This window comes from Salmo salar, chromosome 01, assembly GCF_965601325.2.
Source record: "Salmo salar chromosome 01, fSalSal1, whole genome shotgun sequence".
In the NCBI taxonomy this organism is placed as follows: Eukaryota; Metazoa; Chordata; class Actinopteri; order Salmoniformes; family Salmonidae; genus Salmo; species Salmo salar.
The window spans coordinates 131,448,549-131,461,398 of record NC_138291.1 but is presented as its reverse complement, the minus strand read 5'-3'; the positions used below and the strand labels follow the sequence as shown (position 1 = coordinate 131,461,398).

At 42.1% G+C, this 12,850-nt stretch overlaps 2 protein-coding genes across 7 annotated transcripts in view; one reads left to right on the top strand and one right to left on the bottom strand.

Moving 5' to 3' along the window:
• Window positions 1-11,644, top strand: part of LOC106560666 (uncharacterized) — a 27,076-nt gene extending 15,432 nt beyond the window's left edge. Inside the window, exons 3-7 of the mRNA XM_014123768.3 lie at window positions 6,475-6,590; window positions 7,267-7,366; window positions 7,978-8,099; window positions 8,346-8,440; window positions 9,160-11,644. Of these exons, the coding sequence (XP_013979243.1) occupies window positions 6,475-6,590; window positions 7,267-7,366; window positions 7,978-8,099; window positions 8,346-8,440; window positions 9,160-9,207 (481 nt within the window). The 3' untranslated portion in view covers window positions 9,208-11,644. The remainder of the gene's footprint in view (window positions 1-6,474; window positions 6,591-7,266; window positions 7,367-7,977; window positions 8,100-8,345; window positions 8,441-9,159) is intronic.
• Window positions 10,030-12,850, bottom strand: part of sec16a (SEC16 homolog A, endoplasmic reticulum export factor) — a 103,989-nt gene continuing 101,168 nt past the window's right edge. For all 6 annotated transcript variants that reach the window (XM_082978806.1, XM_082978808.1, XM_082978809.1 and 3 more), the window contains one exon: window positions 10,030-12,850. In XM_082978806.1, the coding sequence (XP_082834932.1) occupies window positions 12,779-12,850 (72 nt within the window). In that variant the 3' untranslated portion in view covers window positions 10,030-12,778.

Genomic DNA, 12,850 nt, shown 5'->3' with positions numbered 1-12,850 from the left:
CCTGGACTTCCTGACGGGCCGCCCCCAGGTGGTGTGTGCTTAGTCCCCTTCTGTACTCCCTGTTCACCCATGACTGTGTAGCCAAGCAGGACTCCAACACCATCCATTAAGTTTGCCGACTGGGCCTCCCGAGTGGCGCAGTGGTCTAAGGCACTGCATCGCAGTTGCTAGCTGTGCCACTAGAGATCCTGGTTCGAGTCCAGGCTCAGCCACGACCGGGAGACCCATGGGGCGGCGCACAAGTGGCCCAGCGTCGTCCGGGTTAGGGGAGGGTTTGACTGGCAGCGATGTCCTTATCACATTGCGCTCTAGCGACTCCTGTGGTGAGCCGGGCGCATGCATGCTGACATGGTCGCCAGGTGTTTCCTCCGACACATTGGTGTGGCTAGCTTCCGGGTTAAGTGGGCATTGTGTCAAGAAGCAGTGCGGCTTGGTTGGGTCATGTTTCGGAGGACGCATGGCTCTCGATTTTCGCCTCTCCCGAGTCCGTACGGGAGTTGCAGCGATGAGACAAGACTGTAACTACCAATTGGATACCACGAAATTGAGAAGGAAAAAGGGGTAAACGTTTTTAAATAAAATTGTATAATAAATAAACAACCTTTGCCGACGACACAATGGTGGTAGGTCACCGACATCAATGAGAGACAGCCTATAGGGAGGAGGTCAGAGACCTGGCAGTGTGATGCCAGGACAACAACCTCTCCCTCAATGTGATCAAGACAAAGGAGATGATCGTGGACTACAGGAAAAGGAAATTCTGACAATTGCTAGGAGATCTCCTGCATCGACCGCTAGTGTAATGTATGACATTTTATATAATAATTTCAATTTAAGTGACCAGGTCACAAAGGACAAGGTAGGTAGTGCTAAAGTAGATCTCACACACACATCAGGCGGGGAGAGTGGTACAGTTAGGCCGAACTGTATGTAAAGCGGTACAGGAAGCCAGTTGAGTTCAGAACATTCTTGCTTAACAAGAATGGTTCTGACAACATTCCTTTAGTTACTTTCAAAGGAAACTGCATAAATGTGATGTTCCACAATGCAGCAGGTGTTTACTATCTCTACACTGACTTGTTGGACTTCACAAGACTCACCCAAAATGAAAACAGGTTCATTCAAGCCATCCATGTTAATCTGAATGTCATTCAGTTCATTGCGGGATGTAGGACCAAACAATTTGATTTACTGGTTTTAAGCATTAAACTTTCATATAGCTCTTTGTTGACTTTTGCTGGATGCTATCGTCCTCCATCAGCACCAGCCTGTACCCTACCTGCACTAAGCTCTCTCCTGGCCCCTTACACTGAGTCTGAATTTGTCCTGCTAGGTGACCTAAACTGGGACATGCTTAAACCACCTGACCAAGTCCTGAAGCAATGGGACGCCCTACATTTTTCTCAGATTATTACCAATCCCACAAGGTATGACTCCAAACACCCAGAAAAGGCTACCCTCCTCGATGTTATCCTCACAAATAATCCTGATAGGTATCAGTCTGGTGTTTTCTGTATTGACCTTAGTGAACACTGTTTTACAGCCTGTGTTCATAATGGCTGCTCAGTGAAACAACCTGTCCTGATTTGTCATAGACGCTTGCTAAAAAACTTTAATGAGCAAGCCTTCCTTCATGAACTGGCCCCTGTAAAATGGTATAGAATCAGCTTGATCCCCTCTGTCGAAGACGCTTGGACCTTCTTTTTTTATATTTTCAGTGGTATTGTTAACAAACACACCCCCATAAAGAAAATGAGAAGTAAAAACCGGTTCAGCCCCTGGTTTGACCGTGATCTTGCAGAGTTACTCCACCTCAAGAATTGCATTTGGCGAAAGGCTCAGCACACGCATACTTAGGCTGACTGGCTCTCGTTCGGGCAAATGAGAAATAAGGGCGTTCAGGCTAACTGGAAGGTCAAAGTTAGGAGCAGTTCTCTCTCTGTGGGTCTAGACCTGGAAAATAAACCCTCACCCTCCTCACAGCTGCCCATGTCCCTTAATGACAAGATGCACATGGCTGAGCTTTTTAATCACCACTTCATTAAGTCAGGATTCCTATTTGATTCAGCCATGCCTCCCTGCCCGTCCAACGTTTCCTCATCTCCCACCCCTTCTAATGCGACTAGCCTCGACGCTCCTCCCTCTTTTTCCCCTGCCCCGCTACAAAGTTTCTTCCTGCAGGCAGTCACTGAGTCTGAGGTGCTAAAGGAGCTCCTTAAACTTGACCCCCCAAAAAAACATCTGGGTCAGATGGTTTAGAACCTTTCTTCTTTAAGGTTGCTGCCCCTATCATCACCAAGCCTATCTCCAACCTTTTTAACCTGTCACTCTTTTCTGGGGAGGTTCCCATTGCTTGGAAGGCAGCCACACTTCGTCCTTTATTTAAAGGGGGAGATCAAGCTGATCCTAACTGTTATAGGCCTATTTCTATTTTGCCATGTTTATCGAAAGTGTTGGACAAACTTGTCAATAATCAACTGATTGGCTTTCTTGATGTCTATAGTATTCTCTCGGGTATGCAATCTGGTTTCCGCTCAGGTTATGGATGTGTCACTGCAACCTTGAAGGTCCTCAATAATGTCACCATTGCCCTTGATTCTAAGCAATGTTGTGCTGCTATTTTTATTGATTTGGCCAAAGCTTTTGATACGGTAGACCATTCCATTCTAAGGCGTATTGGTGTCTCTGAGGGGTCTTTGGCCTGGTTTGCTAACTACCTCTCTCAAAGAGTGCAGTGTATAAAGTCAGAGAATCTGCTGTCTCGGCCACTGCCTGTCACCAAGGGAGTACCCCAAGACTCAATCCTAGGCCCCAGGCTCTTCTCAATTTACATCAACAACATAGCTCAGCCAGTAGGAAGCTCTCTCATCCATTTATATGCAGATGATAGTCTTATACTCAGCTGGCCCCTCCCCGGAATTTGTGTTAAATACTCTACAACAAAGCTTTCTTAGTGTCCAACAAGCTTTCTCTACCCTTAACCTTGTTCTGAACACCTCCAAAACAAAGGTAATGTGGTTTGGTAAGAACAATGCCCTTCTCCCCACAGGTCTGATTACTACCTCAGAGGGTTTAGAGCTTGAGGTAGTCAACTCATACAAGTACTTGGGAGCATGGCTAAACGGTGCACTGTCCTTCTCTCAGCAGATATCTGGCCCTTCTTTGGACACTGCTAACAAGCCTTCAAGCAAGCTTCAACACCATACAACACTCCTTCCGTGGCCTCCAACTGCTTTTAAATGCTAGTAAAACTAAGTGCATGCTCTTCAACCGATTGCTGCCCGCACCTTCCCGCCCGACTAGCATCACTACTCTGGACGGTTCTGACCTAGAATATGTGGACAACTACAAATACCTAGGTGTCTGGTTAGACTGTAAACTCTCCTTCCAGACTCACATTAAGCATCTCCAATCCAAAATTAAATCTAGAATTGGCTTCCTATTTCACAACAAAGCCTCCTTCCCTCATGCTGCCAAACATACCCTCACAAAACTGACTATCCTACCGATCCTTGACTTCGGCAATGCCATTTACAAAATAGCCCCAACACTCTACTGAGCAAACTGGATGTAGTCCACCACAGTGCCATCCGTTTTATCACCAAGCCCCATATACTACCCACCACTGCGACCTGTATGCTCTCGTTGGCTGACCCTCACTACATATCCGTCGCCAAACCCACTGGCTCCAGGTCATCTATAAGTCTTTGCTAGGATAAGCCCCGCCTTATCTCAGCTTACTGGTCACCATAGCAACACCCACCCGTAGCACACGCTCCAGCAGGTATATTGCACTGGTTATCCCCAAAGCCAACACTTACTTTGGCCGCCTTTCCTTCCAGTTCTCTGCTGCCAATGACTGGAACGAATTGCAAAAATCACTGAATCTGAAGTCTTATATCTCCCTCTAACATTTTAGCATCAGCTGTCTGAGCAGCTTACTGATCACTGTACCTGTACACAGCCAATCTGTAAATAGCACACCCGACTACCTCATCCCTATATTATTACTTACCCTCTTGCACCCAAGTATATCTACTTGCACATCATCAATATCTGCACATCTATCACTCCAGTATTAATGCTAAATTGTAATTATTTTCGCCTCTAGGGCCTATTTATTGCCTACCTCCCTACTCTTCTGCATTTGCACACACTGTACATAGATTTTTCTATTTTTCTTTTCTTTTGTGTTATTGACTGTATGTTTGTTTCTGTAACTCTGTGTTGTTGTTTTTGTCGCATTACTTTGCTTTATCTTGGCCAGGTCGCAGTTGTAAATGAGAACTTGTTCTCAACTGGCCTACCTGGTTAAATAAAGCTGCAGGCTCAAGTTAAATCTAGACTTGGTTTCCTCTTTCATAATCGCTGCTCTTTCACCCCAGCTGCCAAACTAACCCTGATTCAGATGACCATCCTACCCATGCTAGATTACGGAGACATAATTTATAGATCGGCAGGTAAGGGTGCTCTCGAGCGGCTAGATGTTCTTTACCATTCGGCCATCAGATTTGCCACCAATGCTCCTTATAGGACACATCACTGCACTCTATACTCCTCTGTAAACTGGACATCTGTATACCCGACGCAAGACCCACTGGTTGATGCTTATTTATAAAACCCTCTTAGGCCTCACTCCACCCTATCTGAGATATCTACTGCAGCCCTCATCCTCCACATACAACACCCGTTCTGCCAGTCACATTCTGTTAAAGTTCCCCAAAGCACATATCCCTGGGTCGCTCCTCTTTTCAGTTTGAGCAGCTAGTGACTGGAACGAGCTACAACAAACACTCAAGCTGGACAGTTTTATCTCAATCTCTTCATTCAAATGACTCAATCATGGACACTCTTACTGACAGTTGTAGCTACTTTGTGTGATGTATTGTTGTCTCTACCTTCTTGCCCTTTGTGCTGTTGTCTGTGCCCAATAATGTTTGTACCATGTTTTATGTTGCTACCATGTTGTTGTGTTGCTACCATGTTGTTGTGTTGCTACCATGTTGTTGTGTTGCTACCATGCTATGTTGTCATATGTTGCTGCCTTGCTATGTTGTTGTCTTAGGTCTCTCTTTATGTAGTGTTGTGTTGTCTCTCTTGTTGTGATGTGTGTTTTGTCTTATATTTATTGTCCCATTTTTAATCCCATCCCCCGTCCCCGCAGGAGGCCTTTTGCCTTTTGGTAGGCCGTCATTGTAAATAAGAATTTGTTCTTAACTGACTTGCCAAGTTAAATAAATGTAAGTAAATAAAAATAGGGCATTAGGCCCAGGTTACAGAACATTTCCTTAGTGTTGTCTCTCTTGTTGTAATGTGTGTTTTGTCCTATATTTATATTGTATATATTTATTTTTTTAATCCCAGGCCCCGTCCTCGCAGGAGGTCTTTTGCCTTTTGGTAGGCCGTCATTGTAAATAAGAATTTGTTCTTAGCTGACTTGCCTAGTAAAATATAAAAAATAATTTGAAGTGTTGCCCCCTTTCGCAGCATTTTTTTTTTGGTGCATGTTCTGCAGACAGGGTGACCATCTTCGATTAAGTTCCCCTCAGCACTCTTGTAAAACCCAAAATACGACCACACTTTTTGGTCCTCTAAGAAGGCTGAAAAATCTCCCGAGCGCTGTCACTACCTTCCGCCATGTTGTCACACAAAACAAAACCAACGTTGCAGCTGCGCCTGCGTCAGACTGTTGCTAACTTTGGTTGATGCTGGACAGTATTTACCGTGAGTTTTTCAAACCGTGATAAGCAAACACGATTTTAATGATAATTAAAATTTGAACAGGTAATACTAATCGTCAGGGAATTTTATGTTGAAACCAGTAACCATTTCATCCCTTCTTCTGACCTATTTATGCTGTTTAATATGACATGTAGCCTATTTGAAATGATGTGCAAGTCTTACAATCACCTTTTTCATGTTTATTCAAATACTTTTCATTGAAATCACATGGTTTGGTTTCAATTCTTCAAAACCAAATGGTAGGTCCAGGTTGTCATAAAAATAGATGGGTGTTAAATTGTGATTTTAATGAATTAATTGTATTTGGAGCTGCAGCTTTTTTCCTGTGAGTACAGAGCGGTTTTTAGCTAAGTGATTGGAAAAAGACCGGAGTGGTTGGATTTCCAACCACACAACTCCGCTCACATACTCTGATCTGTAGACACCTCCTCCACACCTTCATTTATTTTATCTCCACCCCAAACAAATAGCGTTTTAAAAGGCAGTAAATGAGGCTGACTGTAGAGAGAAAAGTTCATAAAAAGGGAATTGTGCTCCATTTCCACATGCTTAACTCGGGTTGAACTCCGCCCCGTGTGAGTTTTTGTGTCACAATTTGGTTGAGTTTGATCTTAACTAACCTCCAGAGCCCAGGCTTCTCGTAGTCTAGTCAACGAGACGGATTTGGAAGAATGGCCATGTGAGACTAGACCTCAACTAACTATGATCTCTCCATGACTTCTGTCCTGTCAGCAATACAATGATGTCAAAGGAGGAAGATGAAGCATCTGCCTCTTCTGACTCGCTTGGGGAACAGCTGTTTGAGCTAGTGGACATCTACAACACTGGCCACACACAGAAAATCACTGGTAATCAACCTACTGATCAGTAAGCCAATCATCTCTCCTCCCTCCAAACGTATGATTTTATTTTATTTACTTAACCCTTATTTTACCAGATTAGTCTCATTGAGAGAAAAGATCTTGCCAAAAAAGCAACACACAAAGTTTGACACTTTTCTGCTTGACCAAAAAGTTCGACAACCTGAGTTAGGCTCTGCACAAATTAATTCCTTAAATCTCTTCCAATGGCAAACAACTGGTTGTGAGACACTCACTCCCTGCGTGTATTTCAGGGGGAGTTGGGATATGCAAGAAATACATTTCCATTACACCCTTCTACAACTGCTTAACCGGACAAATATAGGCACCCCCAAATTATTATTATTATTATTAGGTGTTAACAAATACCAGGTGTAGGCAACTAGATTCAGCTGCGGGATGATTTTTGTTGGACCTGATTTTTGCTGAATCCCTGGTGACTTTAGTCTTTTTTTGACCCAAAACTAAAATTCAGTTTTATTTAAAACATTTTATTTTTATTACAAAAATATGTTTGGGGCCAAGAAAATCACTTGCTGGCCACCTGTTGCTGACCCCTGCCCTATACAATGCGAATCCACACAGTGCAAGCGCAGGCTGATCCTTTATGAACCAACAGCTTATAATGCTTCCCTAACATGTATTTACCCATGTACCACTCCAGGCATGCTACTGGAGCAGCATAAAGAAGCGGTGCTGCATCTTCTCTCAGAACCCTCACTACTGGAGGAGCAGGTGAACCTGGCCTTGAAGACCCTGCAGGAGTGAGTGTGGAGCTGGACATCATTGTGGGGAAGAAAGATATTATGAAGGACTTTGTTTGTATATCCAGACACAACGCTGATGAACCTCTGAATGGATGGAAACTAGACTGATTAGGCTACTTTCTGTTAATGGCCGTCATTAATTTTAGATCTGGCAGTCAAGCAGACTGAGGCCCTGTCCAAATACATCCCATATTACCCTAGAGTTGGGTAGGTATAAGCAATATGATAGTAGCCACTGATTAACTAATTCTATTTTTCCACCATATTGGTTACACCTACAGTTTCCACACTCAGATCTACCTAAAAGCCTTGAGGATACATGACTTGGGGTTGTTTCTGTATGGGCCATTGGTCTCGAAAGGAGAGCCTAGAAACCTGACACAGAAGGCTAAGACAGCGTTCCTCACTTATACAGTAATATAACACTATCCATCCATTTTATGGTGTCATTATTGTACATCCAATAGTAAATACATGGTGATACCAGAATAATATCTAATATCTCTCTAGTCGAAAGCCATAACGTGTGGGATACTTAGCCTATAATGTGCAATTTTGTTTAGGATATTCATGGTGTGATATGTTTCCCCTACCCTGTTTTGCTGTAGGCTGGGTGTGGAAGAGACAGATGTGAGTGACTCATCAGATGCCGATGACACTGAGAGGCTGGAAGAGAGGCTGTTTCTACTGGTGCAGGAGATGGACGCAGTGCACTCAAATGACATTACAGGTTAGCCCTGCCACTAGCCAGTCCCAATTTGATCCCTACTCTCCCTTTGGCCCTTCAATATTTGCAGATCTGTAAGGCGGAAGCAATATGGTGGCAGCTTCACCACTAAACTGTTTAAACATAAGTCTCTAGAACAAAATGTCTCATTGAGTGAACTGTAATATCACAGATACTGCTAATGCTGTCTTTCATAAACCATTTTAGTGGTCTGTAATAGTTAGAATTTAGAAGGACTCTGTCTCGTAGGCATGCTTTTGGAGATGGACCCTGCAGCTCTCAGACAGATGCTGAGCGACCGCACCATGTTGGAGGGAGCCGTTCAAAAAGCACAAGCAGCGCTGGTAACCTTCAACCGAAACTACCCATGTCAATATATTGATTGATTGTTTGGTACACTAATTAGTGCCCTGCCCATATGGTCTTATAAGACACTATTTCATCAAGTATGTGTACACAGAGCACAAAACAAAAACTACATTTAACAAACTAAAGGCATTTAACAATTAAATGCATAATTAACCGTATCCCCAGGCTATTGCGCACAGCACATATTATAAGCCTGGGATATCAACGATTCAAAATTGGCCTTAGTGGGAGTGACCTTACTGAGTAAATTATTTGGAGGCAAGACACTTATGGGGGAGGGTAGCCTCAGCGCAGTCATAAAACAACCATATGTTCCGGTTTTCAAGGGAAATTGAAGAGAGAGCCTGTGACTCCCGCTTTCAGAGGTTAACAAGGCGACACTCCATTTTACTGGATTGGTTGAACACTGCAGAAAAGAACATGGACAGTTTTGTTACTCTCGTCAACAAGAGCAGAATGTGTGGGGGGGATCTAGTTCCAGGCATTTATTTTACACCTGCCAAGTTAGGTTAGGAAGAAGGTGCTGTGGGAGATGATTGGTTGGTAGATTAAGCCGATTAAAAGAATGCTGATGCGGAGGTAGTTTATCCCAGCCTTTCTAGTGTGCAATGTCAAACTCCCATATACACATGAATTACAATCTTGCTTTGTTAGCCTATAGAGTCTAACTACATTTATTTTGGGATTTTTACAGGAAAGCCTTTGGATCCAAGAGGACAAAGAAATCACCAAATCCAAATGAAGTTGGCCCAAATACTGTGACATTTCAGCTGAAGAAAACTACTTTATGAACACAAGAACATTTATGTGCCACTAACCCACAGGATCATAGCTGCCATGAAGGGGTGTATGTATATACTGCACTCTAAGTGGCGATTCCTGATTTCAGATATTTTTCTCACTCGAACTCCCAACACTTGTCGGTGACTTGTTTCGGAGTGCAATGCACTTTAGTTAAGGCCACACTCATGATTGGACAGGAAGGGGAAAATGAGCCAGTGAGGTGTGCTGCGACGCCCTCACACACTTGCTAAAAATAAAACCAGGCACCGTACACTCCTTGAAATATACATGCAAATGCTCCTTTAGACTGCAGACTTCAGGAGTGGAGAATGGAACAGGCCTGTAGTCTTGTTTTTGTTGCTTCCAATGCCATAGGAGAATTTGACCACTGTCTGGGTTGATTGGATTTTTCTACTTGCCAGAGTTGTCAATGAGGGATAGGTAGTACTGGTCCAAAATACTTTCATCCTGCAGAAAGTAACTACATCTGTGATGCCAACAGACTTGATATTGCACACATTTTAGGTCCACAGGTAGTTTTGGGGATATTTGTTTGTACTTCACTCAATAATAAAATGAATTCAGTAACATTACACAAAGATTATAATATTCCATATTCAGACAATTTTAGCCAACTCTTGTGATGTACTGCAATGTGTGAATAGGAAATGTATTTTGATATGTAGATAAAACATGACACTCCATGATGATCCTTGAATACTAATCAGAATAGAATGCACCCTTCACTAGACATACAAAATTAAACATTCTTTCAAAGTGCTAAAGAGCGGCAAAATATCTTTATTACCATTTTTTTTGTCAAGAATTTTACAGGGTTGAATTCTAAAACAGGAAAAATCAACAGCTTTTCTCTGACAAAAAGGAGACCTTTGGGAAAAAAATAATTGGGTGTTCAACACAAACAAAGTCAAGAACAAAGGGGAAGCAAGGAATTTTGGATAACAAAAGCAACAGCAAAAAAATGGAAAACGGCAGTTTTGAGTAAAATTTGCTCTCCTTTCACAGATGTATTTAATGATGGGCTAGTTAATCTGCAGAAGCAGCCGATACAAACGTGAATCCAGGTATTATATAATCTATTAATATCTGCAAAAACAATAGTTGCTCTTCACACTTTTGCTCATGACTACAGCTCATAAATACAATCGATCAGATAAATATTTGGATAGATTAATGACATTTAAAAATTGTAGTCAAATGACACCATGACTATTCCCTATAAAGTGCATGCACTACTTTTGACCTGAGCCACCTAGTTGTGCACTATATAGGAAATATGGTGTCATCTGAGACTTGACCAATATAGTCCTGGGGCCTCATTTATAACTGTTCACACATTTCCGAATTAGAGACATTTCTGAAAATTCAGCGGGAGTACAAAAATATTTAGATTCATACATTTGGTGCACACCCTATATATGCATGATTGTTTCCCGTTTATAAATCGGACCGATTGTAAAACTGCACGCATTAAAACTCTGCCTGGAAAACACCTCCATTCAACTTTTATGGTGACAATAACACACTTTATTTGCTGTAAAATGTGGAATTAGGCCATGGCAGTATCTAACATGGGCAATTGCAATTTTGATCACATTTCTGTGGGCAGAATGTTTTGCAGTTATTCAAACTAAACATGCATGCTGCCTATAGCGAGTGCGTGATGTCTGTAAGGTTGATTGTAGCCTATATTTTGAAACACTTTAAAAGTAGGCTAAATGCTACAGCCCACACTAAAGTGCAAAATAGAAATTGTTTCTATCTATTGATAAACAAAATATTGAACAATGTCCTGCCTTAGTATAGGCTCTGATTAAATTGCCAATGTTGTGCTTCTATCTCACAGCAATACATTAGCTTACCCATAATCAAATATTTTACATAAAACTACTGTGTTGGCAGAATGTTCCAATACAGTTTATGAAAGAGAAAACAAATGGCAAATTGTGGACCTGTCAGCAGAACGTTTAAATTCAACAATGTTTTGCATTGACTTTTCATCTAAATATGATGGGACTGGCCGTGAATTCTGAAAAATTGTCTAAGGCTACCAACTTTTTTTTATTACATTAGCATACATAGGCCTACTTCAATGTAAAAGAAACTGTTCACCTTTTAAATTAGACTGTAGGCTATATTATAAACCACACTGCCTATGGGATTGCACAACTTAATACATAGCCTATCTATTTACTAGGCTCCTAGGTCCAATTAAATTAGATGCACATGCTAATTTGTTGTATGGCTACTTCGGGAATATGAACCCATTACGGCTAGAAAAGGTGAGAAATGTATTCTGCAATGGTTATGAAAATAGAAAGATTCAAATGTTTATTTTAGATTAAATAAAGAATTTTGCTCTTAGTAATGGCAAATGGCTGCATTTGTGTTAATATGTTGTCCTGTTTTTAGTTTTTTTATGAATAAGCTTTTCATCATATCCCCCATTTGGACAAAATACTTGCTTGCCAGCTTGCAATACAATATTTCAGTCACTAGTAGATGTGCTTACGCATGGTCTAAACGGGGAGCTGAGCACATTCTCACATCACGTTACATCTTTATAAATGCCAACTTGATCGTGAAAACTGGCGCATGCACATTTTGGGGTATGCACGCACGGTTTATAAATGAGGCCCCTGAATCCCAGCTCACTCCTTGTTCCTCTAAAGGCCTGCTTCTAAACTCAGTTGGGAGAGAGGAAGCCTAGTTGAGACTTAAGACCTTTGTGCATGATAATGTTGTTGGTAGGCAGCAACATTTTATAAATATCTAAAAAGAACATTCCAACACTCAAACTTCTAAACTCCTAGGGTAGCGAGGCGTGACAGTCACTCCTATTGCCTCTGCTGGACCCCACATCACACCTCCTGAGCACATCTGAATGAGGGAGAGTGAACACAGCAGGCATTGCACTACTGATACTCCACACACATCAGCGCTACAGTACCTTCAGTATCTGTACGGGAACACTGAGGAGCCATATACACTAGTATAAACAAGTGAGCTGAGCTCCCTAAGTGCTATGCATTTTTTTTAAACTCTTTTACACACTAACGTAAGGGGCAAAGACACACGTAATAGATAAAAATTGGACCAGAACAGTCCTTTGTCTCAGCATGTGTGTAGAGGGAATGTTGTCTAAGAGCTAAACACACTAGCATGTCTGTCTCCACAGTCAAGGGAGAACAATAGGTTGTCACATACAGTATAATCAAGCTAAGTATGTGCATGTCCGTTAAGATCCATTGTACCAACTAACTCAGTTTGGACACATGAAAAAGCCCTTTATGACAATCTTGCCTGCAAATAATTAACAAATGTTCTTTTTTTTTTTTTTTTAATTAGTGAAAGAGTGGTATAGTCATTTGACGATGATGGTACTGGTGGTAGTGTTCGTCTGGGGGTGTAAGGGGGGGTCCATCAGAGGGGGAGTTGAGGTGTCTATGCGCTTCCCAGGGGGTGGATAAACCCATAAAGTCTGTTTTAGGATGAACTAGGCTGGATATCTACTTCAGCACTGGGTATGCCCTCTGACCGCCCAACCTCCCAGACAGAAGCCGTCCCGATGGAGTACTCGC